Source organism: Suncus etruscus, chromosome 14 (assembly GCF_024139225.1).
Source record: "Suncus etruscus isolate mSunEtr1 chromosome 14, mSunEtr1.pri.cur, whole genome shotgun sequence".
NCBI classification, from domain to species: Eukaryota; Metazoa; Chordata; class Mammalia; order Eulipotyphla; family Soricidae; genus Suncus; species Suncus etruscus.
In genome coordinates, this window is record NC_064861.1 from 33,267,769 (window position 1) to 33,290,917 (window position 23,149).

The 23,149-nt window shown below is 46.3% G+C and overlaps 1 protein-coding gene and 1 pseudogene across 1 annotated transcript in view; both read right to left on the bottom strand.

Annotated features, from left to right (window-relative positions):
• SLC22A4 (solute carrier family 22 member 4) overlaps nucleotides 1–21,004 on the bottom strand; it is a 61,195-nt gene extending 40,191 nt beyond the window's left edge. Inside the window, exon 1 of the mRNA XM_049786740.1 lies at nucleotides 20,586–21,004. Coding sequence (XP_049642697.1) covers nucleotides 20,586–20,978 — 393 coding nt within the window. The 5' untranslated portion in view covers nucleotides 20,979–21,004. The remainder of the gene's footprint in view (nucleotides 1–20,585) is intronic.
• On the bottom strand, nucleotides 4,525–4,623 carry LOC126029197 (uncharacterized; annotated as a pseudogene).
• Nucleotides 21,005–23,149: the final 2,145 nt, after the last annotated feature.

Here is a 23,149-nt window from a genome sequence, read left to right on the forward strand (position 1 = left end):
TTCTCTCTGGCTAGAGAGCAAATCCCTAGCCCCAATTCTACTCCAGTGAGTTCTAAACCCTGAACCTAACAATTATCCGTAGGCACAAGGCCAGGCATCTGGTGGCTGCTTAACAAATTGCTGATGAATTTGCTAACTACTTAGGAGAAATAGAAAATTAGTTCGAGAAATGTGGGTTATCACACACTGACCTTTGAAAATTACCCTTAACCTGAACTTTCCTACTACGTGAAGTCTACTGGTTGTGAACTTTACCAAGAAGCCATAAAGGACCACAAAGATAAGTGTATCCCTATTTCTTTCAAAGAACATAGAACTTTGGATTTTTCCATTTGTTTACTTGTTCAGGAAACAACTAATTGCTCAGGGATTACTTCTACCTCAGTGCTTAGGGGTCCAGGCAGAACTGGAGTTCAAAACCTGGCTTTTCACATGTGAAACATGCCCTTCAGCCTCTTGAGCTGTCTCCCTGATCCCTAAGGGAAAACAATGAAAATATCCTGATGTTGAATGATAAGTTCACACTTTTGGGGAACTGGAGAGGTAGTAGAGCACTTGAGATCAAAGCCAGGAGTAACCCTTGAGCATCACAGTGTGGCCCAAAAACAATAATAAAGGGGCCAGAGTGAGAGCACAGCAGTAGGGTGTTTGTTTTGCATGCGGCCAATCCAGGACAAACTTTGGTTCTATCTCCTGCATCCCATAAGGTCCCCTGAGCCAGGAGCAATTTCTGAGCACATAGCCAGAAGTAGCCCCTGAGTGTCATAGGGTGTGGCCCAAAAAGCAAAATAAGATAAAATAAAAATAATAAAAATAAAAAATAAATAAAAAGAGTGCATGTTCTCTTGGGTTCTGTTGCTCCAGGCTGTGTGGCTGTGGGGCACAAAATTGCCATTATTAGCCAGTTTTCTTCTTCAAATAAGTGACCATAATACTTCCCCTGAGGTTGCTGTAAGCATTGGGGCAGGAATGTCTGACATGATGCCTGACATTAAAGGTCCTCATTAAAGGGCAGTTCCCTTCTTCTAAACTTCTTTCCTATTAGCCTTTGTCCTAAGCAAAACCATGACTTAGAACAAACAGCATGCATGAATAAGCTAAGCCAGTTACACTTAAACTTGACAACAGAAAAAAAGATCTTAGAAATAAGATTTTTTTTTTTCGAGGGCCGGGGAGATAGCATGGAGGTAATGCATTTGCCTTGTGTGCAGAAAGTCAGTGGTTCGAATCCCGGCATCCCATATGGTCCCCCAAGCCTGCCAGGAGTGATTTCTGAGCATAGAGCCAGGAGTAACCCCTGAGTGTTGCTGGATGTGACCCCAAAACAAAACAAAACAAAAAAAAAAGATTTTTTTTCAATGACTAAAAACCAGAAGAGCATTTAAAAAACATCTATTACAGGATCAGAGAGATACTACAGTGATCAAGGCATTTGCCTTGTATGAAGATAATGCAGGTTTGATCCCCAGCACCGGATATGGCTCCCCAAGCCTGCCAGGAGTAATCCCTGAAAACAGAGGCAGATATGATTCCTCACCATCACCACTATGTCCCCAAACTCAAAACAAATAAACAAACAAATATTTCCCCTTCCCATCACTTTCTGTTGTTGTTGCAATGACCAGGAGTCTCATACTTTGGTGCCCGCACACACACACTTGGTTTGCAGTATAGCAGAGATCAAAGTTTGCTGTGGCAACAGACACCACAAATGGCAGTGCTGTGCTGCTGGGGTCACCTGGGGATGGGGGGGGGGTTTGTACTGGAACACAAATTCATGCCTGCAAGTTAGGTACTCTACCACAAGCTATCATTGGGAACTTATAAAACTAAAATAGTTTTTACTGGGGCCCGGAGAGATAGCACAGCGGCATTTGCCTTGCAAGCAGTCGATCCAGGACCAAAGGTGGTTGGTTCGAATCCCGGTGTCCCATATGGTCCCGCGTGCCTGCCAGGAGCTATTTCTGAGCAGACAGCCAGGAGTAACCCCTGAGCACCACCGGGTGTGACCCAAAAAACCAAAAAAAAAAAAAAAAAAAAGTTTTTATTGGGGGATGTTCCCAATGGCTCCCCGGGCCAGTCAGCTGGAGGATCAGTTCTAGGGTTCATGGATGATGCAATACTGCTCAGACCCTGTGATGCCAGGGATTACACCCCAACTCTTTCAGCCCGAGGGTTGCTACCGCATGATATATGGGAAACCATGTGGTACTAGGTAGCTAATCTGGTTTGGGCACATACCCACACTAGAACAGCTTTACCACAAGGTGTAAAATCTGTTTACAAATAGATTTTTTTTTTTGTTTTTTTTTTTTTTTTTTTTGGGCCACACCCGGTAATGCTCAGGGGTTACTCCTGGCTATGTGCTCAGAAGTTTGCTCCTGGCTTGGGGGACCATATGGGACACCGGGGGATCGAACCGCGGTCCGTCCAAGGTTAGCGCAGGCAAGGCAGGCACCTTACCTTTAGCGCCACCGCCCGGCCCCTTACAAATAGATTTTAACCTCAGAAATGATTGAGTGAAAATTACCAGTAGTCCATTTAAGAATGAAAAATAGGAGCTAGAAAGATGTACAGTAGTTGGGGTGCTTGCCTAGCACATAGCCAACCTGGTTTTGATCCCCAGGACCCCATATGGTCCCTAAGCACTGCCAAATTATTCCTAAATTTAGAGCCAGGAATAAGTCCTGAGTATCTTCAAGAAAGAAAAAAAAAAAAAAAAACGGATTTCTTAGGGCTGAAGAGATAGAACAACAGATAAGATGCTTGCCTTTTACCTGGCTGACCCAAGTTCATTCATTTTAAGCCCTACCAAGAGTGATCCCTGAGTAAAGCCTGAGCACTTCTTCTGACCATAAATAAATAAACATAAAATGTTGATCTATAAAACACGTATAGCAGTTACTAGATGGGAAGAGGGTAAGAGGGTGCAGGGTGGATTAATTAAAAAAAAAGAGGATGAATATCTGGTGGCGAACAGGGCAAAATCTTGATGGAAACTTAGTGCAACGCTGTCATACATACTGATTTTCAATGACATACACCTAAAATTCACACACCTTAAAATGCAATAATGCTTCACACACATACAAGGGAAAAAAAAGAGAAAAAGAAAGTTGATTTCTCATATAGTTATTTTAAACTCTAAAGGTAAAGTTACGTAGTAACTTATACCTAATAATATTTACAACTGTCTCATTTCTTCTCCCTTTTTTCTAGGGGAGGGTTCTAAATGGTACTCAAAAAGAGTGAGGTCACTCCTGGTGATTCTTAGACGAGGCTGGTAGTTGACCACAAGCACTTGGAGATTCAGTGCTGTTCAGATCCTGCTGCACACAGGGGGGATCCTCAGGCGCCCTGGTGGTCCTGGAGAGAGGGGCAGACATGTGGCGGAAGGGACACATGCATGAACATGCATGCATCTTAAACAACCCCTGCTGTAAAGTTCCTGGGCATTGTGTGTGTGGTGGAGACTAATTATTTTTATTAACAGCATAACAGCATTGCTTAAATATAAACTTAAATAATAAAAAAGGTACTCCTTAAAGTGTGTCCAAGTCTGTGGATTTTGTGGAATACTTCATAACCTCTGAAATTTCATCTCCATTAGTAGTCACTTCCCATTCTCTTTCTCCAGCCAATAACATTTTTTTGGGGGGGGGGGTTGGTTTTTGAGTCACAACCGGTGGCGCTCAGTTACTCCTGGCTCTGCACTCAGAAATCGCTCCTGGCAGGCTCAGGGGACCATATGGGATGCCTGGATAGAACCAGTGTCTGTCCTGGGTTGGCCTCCTGCAAGGCAAATGCCCTACCTACTGCTGTGCTATTACCCTTCCTGAAGCAAAATGCAAATCTTACCTCAATGGTCAGATATTCCCATGGCTGGGAGGGGTTTGTGGTTGGTAGTTAAGAGTGGCCTAAGGGGGCCGGGCGGTGGCGCTAAAGGTAAGGTGCCTGCCTTGCCTGCGCTAGCCTTGGACGGACCGCGGTTCGATCCCCCGGTGTCCCATATGGTCCCCCAAGCCAGGAGCAACTTCTGAGCGCATAGCCAGGAGGAACCCCTGAGCGTTACCGGGTGTGGCCCAAAAACCAAAAAAAAAAGAGTGGCCTAAGGGAAGGGGGGTGAGGAACAGACTGAGCAAGAAAGATGCAGCAGATAGAGAGGTGACACAGGACGGAGGCAGATGATGCAGAGAGGCTGCTTAGTTTAAAGGCCATGTGAGGAAGTAGGGCCTTGTAAAAAAAAAAAAGCTGGATGTCTCCTGAAACGTCAACTGACTGACTGTGGAACATTTTTTCGCTGTTATCCTGAACCCTCAGACCTGCGGGCCTCACCATCCATCCACCATGCACCACTAGGACTTATAATTAATAATTAATGCAACACTGCTATCTCTCTGGACCCACTAACATATTTTCTGTCACCAGGGATTTACCTATTCTATACATTTAATGTAAGTGTAGTCATACAATATGCAATTTATTTCTTTCCCTTATCATAATTTTTTTCTTTTTTTTCTTTTTAAAAATATGGAACACCACGAATTTGTGTGTCATCCTTGCGCAGGGGCCATCCTTATCTTCTCTGTATCGTTCCAATTTTAAAAATATGGAAGGCTTCATGAATTTGCGTGTCTACCATAATATTTTTAAGACTCATTCTTATGGCAGAATCAGTGCCTCATTTCAATGTCTAATAATAGTCACTGTGCAAATAGCCTCATTTTATTTAGCCAATCATCAGCTGATAATTATCAGCATTGTTTCTATTTTGGGGCTACTCTGAAGAATGCTTTAAACTTTTGTGTGCATGCTTTAGCATGGAAGTTTTCTATTTCTTTTGAGTATATATGTAGAAATAGAATTGCTGGGTATCATGTGATAAATCTATGTTTAACTTTTTGAGGAACTCCCCAAGCTATTTTCTAAAGTGACTGTAAGCATTTCACAATCTCAACAGTAGTAAACAAGTGTTTCAGTTTCTCCATATTCCCACTGACACTTGTTATAGTGTGTCTGTTATTTTAATCATAGGTGTTAAGAAATATCCCATTGTGACTGTAACTTGCATTTCCCTAGAATCTAGTGTTATTAAATATTTTTTGTATTGAGTCTATCATAGTTTGAGGAGTACTGTTCTGCTTTTATTTTTTTTTCAAGTTGGCACACCTTAAGTGCTCAGGGATTTCTTCTTTTTTTAAGGGATTTCTTCTAAGTGATGCTCAGGGGAACTGTATGTGATGCCAGGGATCTAACCTGGATTGGCTCTATTATGCAAGGCTAAAACTTTACCTGCTGTACCATTTCTCTGGCTCATAAAATTTCTTTCAAACATGATCTATAGTTTTCATGACATAAGTTGTGACTATACTTAGATTTTATGGAAACAAACCAAATGCCCAATGGCAGATAATGAATAAAAAAGCTGTGGTATACACATAAAATGGAGTACTACTCAGACCTAAAAATAGATAAAAATTTTCTTTGTGATAACATCAATGGAACAAAAGAGATAATCTCACTCATATGTGGATATCAGAAACAAAGCAAGAGAAAGATAATATCCGGAGCCAGAGAGATAGCATGAAGGTAAGGCGTTTGCCTTGCATGCAGAAGGACGGTGGTTCGAATCCCAGCATCCCAGATGGTCCCCTGAGCCTGCCAGGAGCGATTTCTGAGCATAGAGCCAGGAGTAACCCCTGAGTGCTGCCGGGTGTGACCCAAAAACAAAACAAAACAAAACAAAGATAATATCCAACAAAAACAAGTTCTTAAACTAAGGGTAGCAATGAGGGAGTGGGGAGACCTGTAAACATAGATGAAGACCAATGAATAGTGGCTGGACATTATAGCATACAACATAAAGAAGTGTGAAGTTATACCCCAAAAACAGTTTTGTAAACTAACACCTCATTTTTTGTTTGTTTGTTTGTTTGTTTAGGCTGAAACAAACAGTACTGAGATTACTCTTGGTTCTACGACTCTTGGGATCTTTCCTGGCAGGCTTGTGGGGCCATAGGGAACACTGGGGACTGAAGATGGGTCAGCTGTGTGCAAGGCAAGTGCCCTATCCACTGTACCCACTCTGGCCCATAACTTCAATTTTTAAGAAAGGGGGACATAGATATTCTTGATTATTTCCTTTAATATTCCTTATAAGGCAGCATTTCTGGAATAAAACTTCTACCCTGGCTTGTGGTACTCACTTCAGTTTCGAACCTAGAGCAGGGAGGGGATGCATATTTTGGTGGTGATGCTCAGACATGTTATGCTGGTCTGATGCATTCTGTATATTTGTTTCAGTGTCAGGACCACATTCATGAGTGCCACAGGCTCATACTAGGCATGTGGAGGTAATGCCAGGGATTAAACACACAGCTTCTTATCTGTAAAGTAAGCACTGTACACTGAGCCACTGCCAGTCCCTAGTTAGAAATTTCTTCATTGATGTAAATTTTATTCCCATGCTTTGAATTATCATCCCCACTTTCAAGTATTATCCCCCTTTCATCTGGCTTTCAGCTATCATGGTGAGAATGTAACTATTATTGGTAAGCCCTTAAATTTAACAAGTTATTGTTAAATTTCTTGCTGCTTTCAATTTTTTTCCTTTGTCTTTTGCCTTCAGAAGTTTTATTTTGTGGGGCTAGAGTGACTGCACAGTAGTAGGGCGCTTGCCTTGCACGCAGCTGACCCAGAACGAACCTGGGTTCTATCCGCTGCATCCCATATGGTCCCCCAAGTCAGGGGTGATTTCTGAGTGCAGAGCCAGGAGTAACTTCTGAGTGTCAGGTGTGGCCCAAAAACAAAAACAAAAAGAAATTTTATTTTGTGTTTGTGTGTGAAACTGTTCTAATTGGAGTTCATTAAGCTTCTGAACAGTGTAGGTTTATATTATTCAACCAACTTGTTAAGATTCCAATTATAATTTTTTTCTCTCTTCTCCTCTAGGGTTTGCATTATATATTAATGTGCTTCATGCTATCTCAATTCTCTAAGGCCTGATTCATTTTAATTAATTCATTTTTTTGGCTTTTTGGGCCACACATGGTGGTGTTCAGGAGTTACTCCAGGCTCTGTGATCAGAAATAGCTTTTGGCAGGCTCGGGGGACTATCGGGGATGTCAGGAATCAAACCCGGGCCTGTCCCAGGTCGGCTGCGTGCAAGGCAAATGCCCTACCACTGTGCTATCTCCCTGGCCCCATGCAGGCTCAGGGGACCATATGGGATGCCAGGAATCGAATCTGGGTCTGTCCCAGTCGGCCACATACAAGGCAAACATCCTACCGCTATGTTATCTCTCTGACCCTTACATCATTCTTTTTTTTTAATTGGTTCTTGGGCCATACTTGACAATGCTCAAAGTTTCCTATTGGCTTGGTTCTCAGGGATTATTTCTGAAAAATGCTCAGGGAACTACACGTGATATTAAAGACTGAACCTGAGTTGGCTGCATACAAGTGCTTAAAGCCCCTGCTCTTCACTTCTTTTTATATTAAAAAAAAATTGAATTTCAATCATATAATGTTCCAATACTGTCTTCACTTATTTATTTGTTTGTTTTGTTTTTTTGTTTTTGTTTTTGGGCCACACCCAGCGGTGCTCAGGGGTTACTCCTGGCTGTCTGCTCAGAAATAGCTCCTGGCAGGCACGGGGGACCATATGGGACACCGGGATTCGAACCAACCACCTTTGGTCCTGGATCGGCTGTTTGCAAGGCAAACGCCGCTGTGCTATCTCTCCGGGCCCATCTCTTCACTTATTTAAAGCAAGAAACTGCCTTTTGTTCTTGGTATTTACTTACAAAAGTTATTTTGAAATTTTTAGTAAATATAACATCTTTAAGAATATGCTTTGGAGCTGGAGATTTAGCACAGCAGTAGAGCGTTTGCCTTGCTTGCAGAAGGATGGTGGTTCAAATCCCAGCATCCCATATGGTCCCCCCGAGTCTGCCGGGGGCAATTTCTGAGTGTAGAGTCAAGAGTAGCCCCTGAGTGCTGCTGGCTGTAACCCAAAAACCAAAAAAAAAAAAAAAAAAAAAAAAAAAAAAGAGGATATGCTTTAAGGAAGACCCTAAAAAGGAAGTTTCTGCTACTTTTATTTTGTTTTGTTTTGGCCACACCCAGTGACGCTGAGTGGTTATTCCTGGCTCTGCACTCAGAAATCACTCCTGGGTTGGGGAACCATATGGGTTGCTGGGAATCGAACCCAGGTCCATCCTGGGTCAGGAGTGTGCAAGGCAAACACATTACCTCTGTGCCACCGCTCTGGCCCCCATACTTTTTTTTTGTTTGTTTTTGACTTTGGGTCACACCTGGCGGCACTCAGGGGTTACTCCTGACTCTGCGCTCAGAAATCACTCCTGGCAGGCATGGGGGACCATATGGAATGCCAGGATTCGGCTGCTTGCATGGCAAACACCTTAGTGCTGTGCTATCTCTCTGGCCTCAGTTTTTTTGTTTTGTTTTGATTTGTTTTATTGTTTTGATTTTTTGCTTTGTGCACTGGAACTATTTTCTAGTTTCATTGCATATCTTGTCCCGTTTGGGGCTGAAAATAAAACATTTTAGTTAATATTTGGATGAGGGGAAGGAGATTATCTTGGTTTTTGTTTGTTTATTGACTTCACTGGACTCAAAACCACTGACATTGTTCCTCTGAGCATGTAGACTTGCCTATGTACATAGTCAACCTGGTTTGGGCAGATTCTCCTTGGTTGTCTCTTTCCCTGGTTTTTCCATTAAGCAAGTCTGCATCTACTGCTTTCATACCCAGATTTTAGGCTCCACTAATTTCTAGCCCATTTTTTAATTTTAACAATGCTTGGAGAAGAAGCTGGAGGGTGTTTGACTTGCACGTAGTCAACTTAGGTTTGAACCCCAGCCTCCCATATGGAGGGGTAATTCTAAGTGCACAGCCAGAAGTAACCCCTGATCACTGTGAGGTGTGAAATTAGCAGTGTTCTAAGGAATATAAATAACTCTCAGGGCAAAGCTAAATTAAATTCGAACCTCTGCAGAAATTTTTGGTGACCCACCTGGTAGTGCTATGGGGTCATTCCTGGCAGTGCTCAGGGGACCATATGGGATGCCAGGAATCAAGCCTGGATCAGCTGTGTGCAAGGCAAATGCCCTATCTGTTGTGCTATCACTCAGGCCTCTCTTTGCAGAAGTTTTTGAGGCAAGTCTTTAAAGATTTGTATGGACTCCAAAGAGCTGCTTTGACCTGCTTCCTTTTCAGGTTCTCTCAAGTAGATGACTTTCCTGGCAGTTACCTTATTATTTTAATGTTCATCACTGTTTACCATGAATAATTTAATAATAATTAATAGCCTGCTCCACTATTTTAAAGCATACTTTTAGATTTCTATGTCAAACAGTTTTTCATATAAAATGATTTCCTGTAGGATAGCTTCAGAACTCTATTCTTAGTGGATTACCTGTCCAGAACAAAATCCAATCCTGATACAGAGCTAGGGCAGACAGAGCAGGCCTCAGACTATGCCTGGGTTTATGAATGCATAGCGAGGGTAGTAGCCTTTATCTTTCTGAATTGTATCTTCTGTTGCAGAACCTGTGCCCATAACCAAGCTGGGACAATAGCAAACTGTGGAACTTGTGATAGAAGCCCTACCGCATGGGAAGTAGAAAGTGGGGCCTGGAGAAATAGCACAGCGGCGTTTGCCTTGCAAGCAGCCGATCCAGGACCAAAGGTGGTTGGTTCGAATCCCAGTGTCCCATATGGTCCCCTGTGCCTGCCAGGAGCTATTTCTGAGCAGACAGCCAGGAGTAACTCCTGAGCACCGCGGGTGTGGCCCAAAAACCAAAAGAAAAAAGAAAAAAAAGAAATAAAAGAAGGAAAGTAGAAAGTGAGTCAAGGACAAAATCCCCAATTTCCTGGCTGCACTCATCCAAGAATCAAGCCTCTATAATTCAAAGTTCAAGGGATGAAGGGAACTAAACCTTAAAATATTCTGTTTCTTTCTTCAAATTACGGTTAAAGAGAAAAGCAAAGAATGGTGGGGAGGCAGCAAAGCAAAGTTCTGAGGTTTGATGGGATTGTAGGGATTAGAGGGGGTGACCCGAGGAGAATTGGAGTGGTATTGGGAAGTTGTCTTCCCATCTGGTATCCTGAAAGTAGAGCCACAACAACCCTTTCAGGCTCTAATCTAGAAACATGAGTGAATGGGATGGGTCTGTGCTAGCCCCAATACTCTAAGGGTAAGTCTGCAAAGTACCATGATGAATTTGTCCTTCAGTCCTTTGAACAGAACAGAAGCTACCAGCCTAGGGCAGTTTGTGCCAACAGTCGGGGAAATTCAGATCTCCCCTTTCTCTACCATCTCTGTCCTCAGCAGAAATCCCTGTATTTCTCTTGAGCTGAGTTAGAGTGGTAGGATTAATGGTAGCCTAAGATTTCAGATAATGAGGCTGGCTTGTATCTGTCTTTCTTGTAAATTGATTTAGTTGGCCCTGAGGGAGAAATGCCAATCCTCTCATACTGTTGAACCTTTAGCTCCTTGGACCAGTCCTGCAAAGCCTTGTTTTTGTCAACACACCACTCTACCTCTTGAACTCTATGTGAAGATTCTGCTACCCACCAGGAGAATTGGACAAAGTCTGTTTATCCAGAAACTTGGCAGAAAATATGAGTGAAGCAGCTTTTGTACAAAGGCACATTCTCAGATCCCAGTGGCCATTGTTAGAAGAACACAGTCAAAAAGCAACAGACCTACTGTTTGTCAGGCAGCAGTTGATAAACAATCAGGGACACACACTCAGGCCAGAGCCATGAAAGGCCCAGAGGCTCCTCTATTTGTTCTCTGCCAAGATTATTTCTAAAACATTCACTGTAGACGCTGGAGCTGTAGCACAGTGGATAGGGTGTTTGTCTTGCTTGTGGCTGGCCCAAGTTTGATCGTTGACATTCCATATGGTCGATCCCCTAAGCCTACCAGGAGTGATTTCTGAGCACAGAGCCAGAAATAACTCCTGAGCACTACTGGGTGTGGCCCCCAAACCAACATACAACAAATACATTCATTGTAAATAAAAAAATCTCACAAGGGCTGGTGGGAGGAGGAGGTGATCACAACGTTTCTCTTTAGCAATCTATCTGTCACAGAACCATCAAAGAGTGAAACCTGGTTATTATTCAGGCTGTCCTAATGCTACCCTACACTTCCACCACCATCCATATCATCCCAGAGTAGCCTGCTGGCCTGATAGAATGAGTAGAATATCAGCCTGTTGTTCAGCGCTTTGGGAAGAGCCCACCAAGAAGTAAGATGGATTCCAGTGAGCTCCTGGGGGTACTGGTCTCTCTGATTGATTGTCTTTCTCCCTTGGACCTTGGCCTTTGGGCTGTGGTGGAGAATCAGTAAATTCTTCTCCTTCTACACCCTGATTCCAGGTCCCAGGAAAGACAGTATACAGCAAGGGTCTTCAAGGGTCCTGGCCCTTGTCTAGATCTCTCCCACGAAGAACCGAGTCCTATCAGTTCTTTCTGTGGGATCCTCAAGGATGAAGCTCTGGCAAGAGAGGCTAAAAGCCCATCTAGTAGAGCAGGAATCCTGCTAGTCTCAGGTTTCTGATGCTATCAAATAAGGTTTCTGTGGGGGCTTCCAGAACCTTGGACTTGGGGCTGGAGTGATAGCATAGTATAGTAGGGCATTTGCCTTGCATGCGGCTGACCCAGGATGGTCCTTGGTTCCATCCCTGTCATCCCATATGGTTCCCAGAGCTAGGAGCGATTTCTGAGTACATAGCCAGAAGTAACCCCTGAGTGTCACCAGGTGTGGCCCCAAGACAAAACAAAACACAAAAACAGAACCTGGGATTTAAGAGAGACAAATCTGCCCAGCCCATAGATTAAGGAGGCTGTTGACCTAATGTTGCTCTGTGGGGAAACAGGATATGGGTAAGGCTGGGATCACCCCAAATCCATTGAGTCAGATCCTACCAGTTGTGGGTCCTGCTTTTGAAAACCTTCACTGAGAAACAACTGGCTCTCCTCCCCCAGAGGCAAAGACAAGCTTCTCCATCTGACTCTTGACTCCTGGGTTCCATATAGAAGAATGTGACCCTGGGACTTGATATTTTTTATCTTTTCTAGTTCTTTTGTTTTCTGGGCAACAATCAGTGGTGTGTAAGGCTTATTCCTGACACTGTACTCAGGGATTACTTCTGGCAACTATATGCAGTGCTCCAGTAACCATATGTAGTGCTGGGGATCAAACCCAGGTCCACTCTGAGCAAAGCAAACTCCTTTCCCTCTGTACAGTCTCTCAGCTCACATTATTTACTCTTAAAGAAAATAACCTTGTTCAAGTTGCTACAAAAACTACTGGATTTGAGGCTGGAGCAGTAGTGCAAGTGGTAGGGTGTCTGCCTTGCAAGCGCTGACCTAGGATGGACTGCGGTTGGATCCCCCAGTGTCCCATATGGTCCCAAGCCAGGAGTGATCTCTGAGTGCATAGCCAGGAGTAACCCTTGAGCATCACTGGGTATGGCCCCCAAACCAAAAAAATAAAATAAAATAAAAAAAATAGTCAAAAAACTGGGTGTAAGCTGGAGCAACAAAACAAGTAAGAATTTTATTAGATTATGGGGCCGGAGAGATAGCATGGAGATAGGGTGTTTGCCTTGCATGCAGGACGATGGTTCGAATCCAGGCATCCCATATGGTCCCCCAAGCCTGCCAGGAGTGATTTCTGAGCGAAGAGCCAGGAGTAACCCCTGAGTGCTGCCGGGTGTGACCCAAAAAACAAACAAAAAACCCAAAAACAAACAAACAAACAAAAAAACAAAAAACAAAAAACAAAAAAAAGAATTTTATTAGATTACAACTCAAAAGATATGAGAAATATGCATGAGTTTGTACTTATCTAGGGTAATTGTTTAAATAAATAAACAAATAAACAGGGTGAAGGAGATGCTCTTGACAATAGAATTTCTCTTTTTGTTCGTTGTTTTTAGGCCACACCTGGAGGTGCTCATGGGTTACTCCTGGCTTTGAGCTCAGAAAATGCTCCTTGCTTTAGGGACCATCTGGGATGCCAGGGATCCTGGCACCCTACCCCTGTGCTACTACTCTGCTCACCCCCTTTTTTTTTGGTTTTGGGGTCACACTTGGCGGCGCTCAGAAGTTACTCCTGGCTCTGAGCTCAGAAATTGCTCCTGGCAGGCTCGGAGGACTATATTGATGCCGGGATTCAAACTGGGGTCCATCCTGTGTTGGCTGCATGCAAGGCAAATGCCTTATTGCTGTGCTATCGCTCACATCGGCTCCTTGACAGCAGGGCTCCTTGACAGCAGAATTTCAGTGAACAAATTAGAAGAAATGTAGGAGCGATACAGGAGAGGTGAAAATCACAACACAGAAGCACACCACTGTTGTAGTTGTCTTAGTTCAGGTTTTGTGATAAATATTATAATTGACAGTAAGAGTCTGAGGAAGAACAGATTATTTTTACAGTATCTGTGCCTTCCCAAAGACATGGATTAATTATGAAGGGACATATTAGACACTGTACATGGAGAAACTCATCAGATACCTATTTTTCAAGGTCAACATCACAGTAAAAAAAGTCCTATTTAACATCGCCTATTGGCAAACTGTTCTAAGAAGACCACATTCTTTTGCAGTTGAGCCTAATAGAAAAAACAAATCTTCCCCCCTCCCCCCAGGGGCACGGAAACACCATAGGTTCATTCTTGGCAGGGGGCTCAGGAATCAAATCAATTGCATGCAAGACAAATTCTTCAATCCTTCTACTATCTCTCCAGTCCACAAACTCAATCTTATAGTACAAATATCACCAACTGAAAAGAAGGAATATTCATTAAAAAAAAAGTAATGGTGGGGCTGGAGAGATAGCATGCAGGTAAGGCGTTTGCCTTTCATGCAAAAGGTCATTGGTTCGAATCCCCGGAGTCCCATATGGTCCCCCGAGCCTGCTAGGAGCGATTTCTGAGCGTGGAGCCAAGAGTAACCCCTGAGCACTGCAGGGTGTGACCCCAAAACCAAATAAGAATAAAATAAAATAAAATAAATAAAGTAATGGACTTATAAAAAGTTTCTAGGACATAAAAGATAAGAAAAGACCAAGAAACTTTTACAGACTGGAAAAGACTAGGGAGACATGGCAGCTAAGTACAAGGTAGAGTATGGGACAGGATCCAAAACTAAAAAGGACATTAATAGAAAAACTAGCTAAAGGCTAATGAGTTCTGTAGTTTAGTTCATAATAGTGTGCCCTGTGCAGATTTCCTGGTTTTGATACATTATGAATAATTTTTATTGTTCATTTTCTTAAATTGAATAAATGCTATAAGTGAATGCTCTGTTTTCAAAACTCTTCTCTAACTTAAAAATTATTATGGAATATGGGCCAGAGAAATAGTACAATTAGGTAGGGCACTTGCTTTGCATGCCAATGATTGTATCCCTTGGTTCAATCCCTGGCATCATCTATGGTCCTCCCAGCATCACAAGGAGAGAGAGATCCTCCCAACATATCACTCCTGGTTTTCCTAACACTGTTCAGGGGAGCATAGAGCCAGGAGTAAGCCCTGAACACTAGAGCACAGGAACCTCTCTACACAAAATATTATTGCCATGGCTGGAGTGATAGCACAGCCATAGGGCATTTGCCTTGCACAATTCAACCCCATACAGATCTGGGTTTGATTCCTGGCATCTCATATGGTCCCCCAAGCCTGCCAGGAGTAATTTCTGAATGCAGAGCCAGGAGTAACCGAATTGCCACCGGGTATGGCCCAAAAAGCAAAAACAAAACAAACAAAAAAGTGATTCTTAATCCCTACTCAAATAGAATCAAATAAACTTCACAATGGCTGCCAAGGCAAGAGAGAATTGCAGGTATGTGGACACAGAATGCTCCCATACCAGGCCCAAATGGCATCACAAACCTATCCCTGATCACCCAAGGAAGGCATTTCCAGAGCAGAACATGCCATCTCAGTAAGTACCTGGGAGATCTCAGGGATCCTATGGAGGGGTCAGTGGTCAGTTCAGTTCATTAGGATTTCTTGCATGGGGGGTGTAAAGGAGAGACAATCTGCTCTCCCACCTATTTCCCTGTATCATGCCAGGTAGGACACAAGAGATGTCCAGCCCTTGAGCTGGACCCTATGGGAGAGTTAAAGCCATTTCTTGCACTGGCACAGGTGAAGTCAATATGAGTCTAGACATGTTTTTTTCTTTTCTTTTTTCCCTTACATTTTAAGGGGTGGGGGCTTGGTCCACACCTGGCGACACTCGGGTTACTCCTGGCTCTGCACTCAGAAATCACTCCTGGCAGGCTCTGGGGATATATGGGATGCCAGAGATCGAACCCAGGTCAATCCCAGGTCAGCTAGTACAGGGCAAATGCCCTACACACTGTGCAATTACTCCGGCATCTGGATTTAGACATGTTTTATTTTCTGTACCCTAAAACTTCCACCAAGGAGGAAAAAGCAGCCTCCAGCATCACTCATTGATAATGGTCCAGTGATAACTACTTATCTTAGGACAGACTGCTTCCACAACCCCAGAGTACCAAGCCACAGGTGACAAGTACTGCTCCTACCTCTACTAACCCACCTATGCATAGTAAGCATTTGCTTATGCTGGAGGTATATTGTTATACCTGAGCATACTGAGTTTTTCCAGCAGTTCAGATACAAGGCACTAGGACCAGGACAATAGTACAGCTAGTAGGGCACATGCCTTGCATGTGGCAGACCTGGGTTTAATCTCTGGCACTCCATACGGTCTCTTGAGTACTGCCAGGAGTGTACCTGAGTACAGAGCCAGGAATAAGCCCTACATACTGCCAAAACAGATAATACCAGTAATCTTAATTTTAGAAATTGTAATAAATCAAGCATAACAGAAAATTCACCATCCGTCTCCCTCCCCCCCATTGCTGTCATGATGATTGAGGGAGGGTTGTGTACATTTGGTTATGGTGTTAGCATTCTTAGCATTCTTGGCTCATCTTAATGATTTTAAGATATGTTTTAGCAGAGTTATATATATATATATTTACATTATAAAATCTCCAGTATTAGCTTCCTCTTGAAAAAAAAAAGAAAAACTGTATACCCTTCAAGGAACTCATTTATCCTCCTCCCATCCCCAGGAACTACCATTCTAATTTGTTTCTATGAAGTTTACTACTCTTCACATATGAATAAATCATGCAGTTTAATCTGTGATTGGCTTGTCTTATTTCACTTAATCTCCTTAAAGTTCATCTATGCTACAGAATGTGTCAGTATCCCCTTTGTTTTGGGGCCTCACCCAGTAATGCTCAGAGGTTACTCCTGGATCTGTATTTAGGAATTACTCCTAGCAGAGATTATAAGATTCTGGAGATCAAACCTGGTTGGCTGTGTGCAAGGCAAGTGCCCTATCTGCTGTACTATTTCTCCAACCCTTCTTTTTTAGAAGCTGAATAAATTTCCCATTGTGTCTATAGGTCACATTTTCTCCATTGATGTGGTGATAAACATTTGACTGTTTTTCCCCTTTTGGTCAATGGGAATAGTAATAATGTTATTATAAACAAAGGGGCACAAACATTTGAGACTCCTTCCAATTTGTTTAGATATATACCTAGAAGTGATACTCTTAGATTAGTTTAATTGTTGTTGTTGTTGTTGTTGGACCACACCCAGCAATGCTCAGTGGTTATTCCTGGTCCCGAGCTCAGAAATTACTCCTGGCAGAGCCGGAGAGATAACGCAGCAGTGTCAGATAGTGCGCTGGTAAGGTGTTTGCCTTGTGTGTAGCCGATTCCTGACGGATGGTGGTTTGAATCCTGGCATCCCATATGGTTCCCCTAGCCTGCCAGGAATAATCTCCTGGAGATTATTCCTGGCAGGCTCAGGGGACCATACAAGATGCTGAGGATCGAATCCAGTCACACACAAAGCAAATGTCCTACCCTTCTTGCTATTGCTTTGGCCCCAGAGTTTAATATTTTTGAGGAATTGGTTTTGACAACAACTGCACCAGCCTAACATTCTCACTAAGGAACAGTACATAAAGACACTAGGATTTCAATTTCTCCACATTCTTGCAAATCATTTTTTCACTGTTTGTTTCCCCAGTAGGTCTGCAATGATATCTCATTGTGATCTTGATTTATATTTGTTTTAAAAAAATCTTGTCATAGCTTGTCTCCCTATGTTAAGATAAAGAAACTAAAGCTGAAGTCAGCCATGTAGTATGGTGGGTCAGAACTGAGTCTCTAGATATTTTTGTTTTGTTTTGTTTTTAGGCCACACCAGTGACACTCAGGGGTTACGCCTGGTTATGCGTTCAGAAACTGCTCCTGACTTGGGGGACCATATGGGATGCTGTTGGATGGAACCGAGGTCCATCCTTGGCTAGACAAGGCAAGGCAGACAAATGCCTTACTGCTTGCGCCATCGCTCCAGTCCCTAGATTTATTTATTTTTTTTGGTTTTGAAACCACACCTGGTGGCACTCAGGAGTTACTCTTGGCTCTATGCTCAGACATTGCTCCTGGCAGGCTTGGGGGAACCATATGGGATGCTGGGGATTGAGCCTAGGTCTGTCCTGGGTCATCTATATGCAAGGCAAAAGCTCTACTGCTGTACTATCACTCCAGCCAGCTGGTAGATATTCTTTTATTTTTGTTTTGTTTTTTGTTTTTTTTGGGGGGGTCATACCTGCTGTTGCTCAGGGGTTATTCATGGCTCTGCATTCAGAAATTGCCCCGTCCTATGTTGGCCCCATGCAAGGCAAACGTCCTACCCCTACTGTTGTGCTATTCAAAATCTCCTCCTTGGGGCATGAGAGATAGCACAATGGGTAGGGGATTTGCCTCACATGCAGTCTATCCGGATTCAATCCTTGGTATCCCATGTGGTTCCATAAGCCTTCAAGGAGTGATTTCTGAGAAATCACAAAACAAAACAAAACACTTCTCTTCACAGGCCAGAGTGATAATACAGAGGGTAACATATTTTCTTGCACACAACAGACCCAGATAGGCCCGCTAGCATCCCATATGGTCCCTCTCCCACTGCCAGGAGTGATTCCTGAGTGCAGAGCCAGAAGTAACTCTTGAGTACCACTGGGTATGCTCCCTCCACTCCTACCCCCCAAAAAAAACCCTCCTCCTATTCCCCAGAAAGAGAGTCACTCTGTGCTCTTCACACTGATGCAGGACACTCCTAACAACCATCAGTGCCCTCCAGTTTATTTCATGCCACATGCAGAGAGAGAGAGAGAAAGAGAAAGAGAGGGAGAGAGAGAGAGAGAGAGAGAGAGAGAGAGAGAGAGAGAGAGAGACTACTAGAAAAAGAGCTTGCATGTGCCTGTTTGTGGGACCTTGGTGAAAAGTCCCAATCAGTTAGCCTTGGATTTGGGGATCACAAGGACTCACAACTCACACTCTAAGTTAAATAAAACCAAATAGGGTCAGGAAAAAGAGAGAGTGGATTGCTGTTTTCAGGGAGGACTGCTGCAAATGGGTCTGGACTCTATCTCAAACACTGAAGACAGGATTTGGGGGGCGGGTGGGATGAACTGATTCCCATCCCCAAGTAATGAGAGTGGTGGGGGAGGGTGGTAGGCAAACACTTAAAAGCTTTCTATAAGGGAATCAAAGCTAAAGAAGCACAGGCACATAGAGTTCCAAACAGGAACAATGACGCTCAGGGGTCATTGGGGATATCCAGAGGTGTTCATGATTGAATCCATTTTCCCCTGGTCCTATGGATCCCACACTACTCTAGCTGCTTGGCTTTCTTGCTAAACCAACTTATGCTTCCTTACTGGTCTTATTATTCATGAAAACTAAAGCAAACTTTCCGAAAACACAATCTGGCTTAGAACTAAACTTTACTAGTTCTTCACTGTCCTCAACTTAACTACGAGGCTCCCTGGGAACCTGTGGTGTAATCATTTCTCCCCTCATCCATCATCCCCTGAGCTCCACCCATCCCCACCTTTCCGGATTACACCCCCAGTCTCTGCCTGGACAAGTTGAACATATTCCTGAGTCAGCTCAAATGGTGTCACCTCTTCTTGGAATATTTCCTAACCTTATCATTCTCGCCCCTCAATGAAGAATGAAGATAATACATTTGCAAAGGTCATGCAGTAAACGTCCAGGGTTTGATTTCAGGCTCAGACAGAACCTTCTTATAAACCTGGGTGGCTAGTAGTCTTCTCAGCCGTATCTTCCCAGTGGCATCTAAGTTCTGATGGCAGATCCCATAGTCCAGATGCCTACAAGTTTAGTGCCCAGAAGGGACCTAACATGGCATTTAACTGCCTCACTGTGCTAAGGGGAGGAGATAACTGAGTAATAGTGGCTGCCTATGGGTTAACTTGGGAGAAAACAAATAGAACGGACTAGGTTCTTGGGACTTCTGCGACTAGGGACTTGGGACTTCTATGTGCCCTCTCAGTCACAGGTAGGTCTGCACTGCCCTTCTGAGGCAGAGTGCCCTGACCCAAGATCTTCTGAGTGACAACATGAATAAGATATGCAGGGGCAGCAAGTCTGTCTCAAGCCTGCTGAGACTCAAGACCAGAACAATAGCAGAGTGTTTATCTTGCAAACAGCAGACCCAGGTTCAATCTCCTGTAACCCCATGTGATCCTCCAGCAGGAGTGATCCCTAAGCACAGAGTGATCCCTGAGTACAAAGCTGCCGTGGCCCCCCAAAACTAAAACCAGGGGTCAGAGTGATAGCACAGCCAGGAGGGTGTTTGCCTTGAACGCAGTGGTCCAGGTTAGATCCCCAACATCTCTTGAGCCTGCCAGGAGCAACCCCACCCTTGGAGCATTGCTGGGTGTGGCATCCAAACCAAAACCAACCAAACAAAAACACTCCTGAAACTTGGAAAAAAAAAACCCGAGCCAACAAACTACGTAGGATGCCAAGGTTCTAATGGCAAGGAGCTGGAGCCTTTGCCCATCCAGCATGGTGGACTCTGCAACAAGGTCTCTCAGGGAATAGGTCTCTCTATAAGCACCTAAAAGCCAAGGTTCTACCTCCTCAGCTCCTGCATGCAAGGGACAGCAAAAGACCCTACCTCGGCTCCTTTTCAGAAAATTCCAGGCCTTGGGGCAGGTCCACACCATCGGGTGGAGGGCAAATTCCTGGGTGTTTCCATAAGTGCATGCCCTGAAACAGGCCAGACCCATACAAGACTGGGGTGCTCAGCGTGCACTTGGACTAAGCACCTTCTGCCACTTATTCCTCCCAGCACCACTAAGCACCTTCTGCCACTTATTCCTCCCAGCACCACTAAGCACCTTCTGCCACTCATTCCTCCCAGCACCAAGCGCAGGAACTTGACTGAGGCTTGCTCAGTCCTCCCAGCGGCGCGCTAGGTCTTGGCAAACAATTGCACGCGTTGCAAAACTCGGAAAGGAGAAGGCAGTTGGTGACCACACGCCCTTTTCCATCCCCTCTTGCACGGGAGCTTCCCCGGGCGCCCCTCTCCCTGGGCTGCATGCAACCCCTCGTGGAGGGAGAGCAGCCTAGACTAGAAGGAGGCGGCGGGCAGGGGCTCCATCCAGCACCCACCTCGGTGACGATGGTGTCGAGGTAGACGTCGCGGCTGAAGTCCCAGCCGTCCAGGCAGCCCTCGAGCGGCAGCCGCTCCAGGGCCACGTCGCGGCCGGGCTCCAGCCCGAGCGCCGAGAAGTTGGCGAGCGCCGCGAGCCGGTAGCGGCGGCAGGCGTGGGGCACCCAGCGGCCGTCCCGCAGCTGCAGCGGGGCGCTGTGGTTGCGCCACGCGGCGCTCAGGTTGGCGGCGGCCGGCACCCGGCAGCGGTGCTCGGGGGTCCCCGCCAGGAACACCACGGACATCCCGTTGAAGCCGTTGGGGATGATGCTGGCGCTCAGCAGGAAGAAGACGAGGCGCTGGAAGCGCCCCCACTGGCCCAGGAACGCCGTCGCCTCGTCGTAGTCCCGCATGCCGCCGCCCGCAGCGGCCCCGGCGGGCGGCGCGCGAGCCGCGGGGAGAAGCGCGGAGGCGCGGGCCCCGGCGCGGGCCTTCTCGGCGGGTGTTAGCGCCTGCTCCGGGCTCCCGTAGCCTGAGGGAAAAGTGGGAAGCGAAGTCGTCTCCGGGGCCTGTCCCGGGGAGAGGGCTACCTGGCTTGGCTTTGCAGGTTCTGGGGAGTCTCAGACGCGGCGCGGGAGGTCGCTGAGGCAACTCCGGACCACACCTCCCGCCGAGGGGAGGAGAATGACAGCTGTCCGGATCGGGGGCGTGGCTACGTGTGGCCCCGCCCCGCCCCTCCTAGAGCCCCGCCTCGGACGCTTCTGAGGAGCCTAGGCTAGGCGGTCCTAGGGGGCGTGTCTTTGGGTGGCCACGCCCCGCCCCCGCCCCGCTCTAGCGACCGCAGGCTCGGACTCCTCCTGACACGGAGGGACCCTGAAAGGCATTCCTGGTGCGCAGGGGGCGTGATCATGTGTGGCCACGCCCCAGACCCGCCCCGTTCTAGCGGCCCCAGCCTCGGACTCCTGATAGGGAGGGACTCTGGACTCTCTTGGTGCTTGGGGGCGTGGTTCTGTGTGGCCACGCCCCCTCGCCCCGCCTTGCTTTAGCAGCCCTAGCCTCGGACGCCTCTGGTTCGTCTGGGGGCGTGGCTATAAGTGGCCACGCCTTAGGCCCGTCCCGCTCCAGCGACCCCAGCTTTGGACGCCTGAGAGAAGAAGCTCGGGGCATTCCTGCCTCACCTAGGGGCGGGGCTCTGAGTGGCCACGCCCCGGACCTGCCCCCTAGCGACACCAGCCGCGGACCCCTATGCGCTCCTGGCGTGTATGAGGGCCTGGTTATGTGGGGCCACGCCCCGGACCCGCCCCTTACTAGCGGCCCCAGTCTCGAACGCCCGAGAGGATCCCTGGGGCATTCTTGGCGCGCCCCGGAGAATCCCTCGGCCCGTGCCCTCCTGGGAGGCCCTGCGGGTGACCCGGAAGGGTTGAGAGCTCGCTCAGACCCGGGCCTCGGAGAAGACAGGAGAGGCGGGCGGGGAGGAGGCGCCGAGGTCGAGGAGCAAGGTCTAACTAAGAGGTCGCCCCAAGCCCTGCACAGGCCTACCCAGGTCTCCCGCCTCCCTTCCTCCCTCCCGGCGGGCTGTCAGGACTGTCAGATGCCTCCGAGCCTGGATGCGCCTCCTTCCTTACCTGGCGAAGGGGGGGACTCGCCACCCCCCGGAGCGGATGCGCCGGGCCACGCCGCTTCGTCCGGGCTGGAGCCGGACTGGAGGGCATCGGGGGCTGGGGTCGGGGAGCCGGGGGGTCCCGGCATCCCGTTGGCCCGGGAGATCGCTACCCTGGGAGCTCGGCTGCTCCGGGTGCTGATGCGGGCGCCTGCCACTGCCGCACGTCCCCGGGACTTGTCACTGGGCCTGGCAGCCAGAACCGTCTTGGACTGAGAGACTGGGAGGCCCCTGGTTTGTGCAGGAACAACTTTTGGCCCCGGTCCAGAAAGAGAGGGCGGAGGAGGAGAGAGGGCGGCCAGTGTGTTGCCAGATAGGACGCAGTGACAGCAGCAGGGTGCAGCTTGTGCCCAGGGAACTGACTGCTGCTGCTGCTGCTGTGACAGCCCGGGCCTGGGGCTTGTTCATAGGCAGGTACTGACAGGCTGGGAGATTTTTGTAGAATTATTATTTGCGGCGTTTGCTGCCCCTGGATCCTGGAGTCTGTAGGATATTTCTTTCTCATCTCATTTTTATTTTCTTTTTTGTAGCCTCCAGCCAGACGCCTATGCTTATGATTAATTAATCAATCCTATTTCTTGCTTGGATAGTCTCTTGTTTGTTTCTTTCAATGCCCGGGATGGGTTCCAGGACTTTGCAAATGTATAAGGCAGGTCCTTATACATTGACCTATTTATTTACCCGGCCTGGCTTCCCACTCCATGGACCCTTACATGCTTGCAACCAGGCTGCTGATTCGTCCTGCTGTACCCAGATAGCTGATTTGTGTTCGTAATAATGTGAAATTGTTAGTAGCATTTTCCTTTTCCAATAAAGTCTACGTCCTTGAACGATATTTGTCGTTTTTTTTTTTATAACTTTATAACTTGGACCTTCTCTCTTCCTCCCCCAGTAATCAAACACAAGGAAGGAAGTTATGTAATT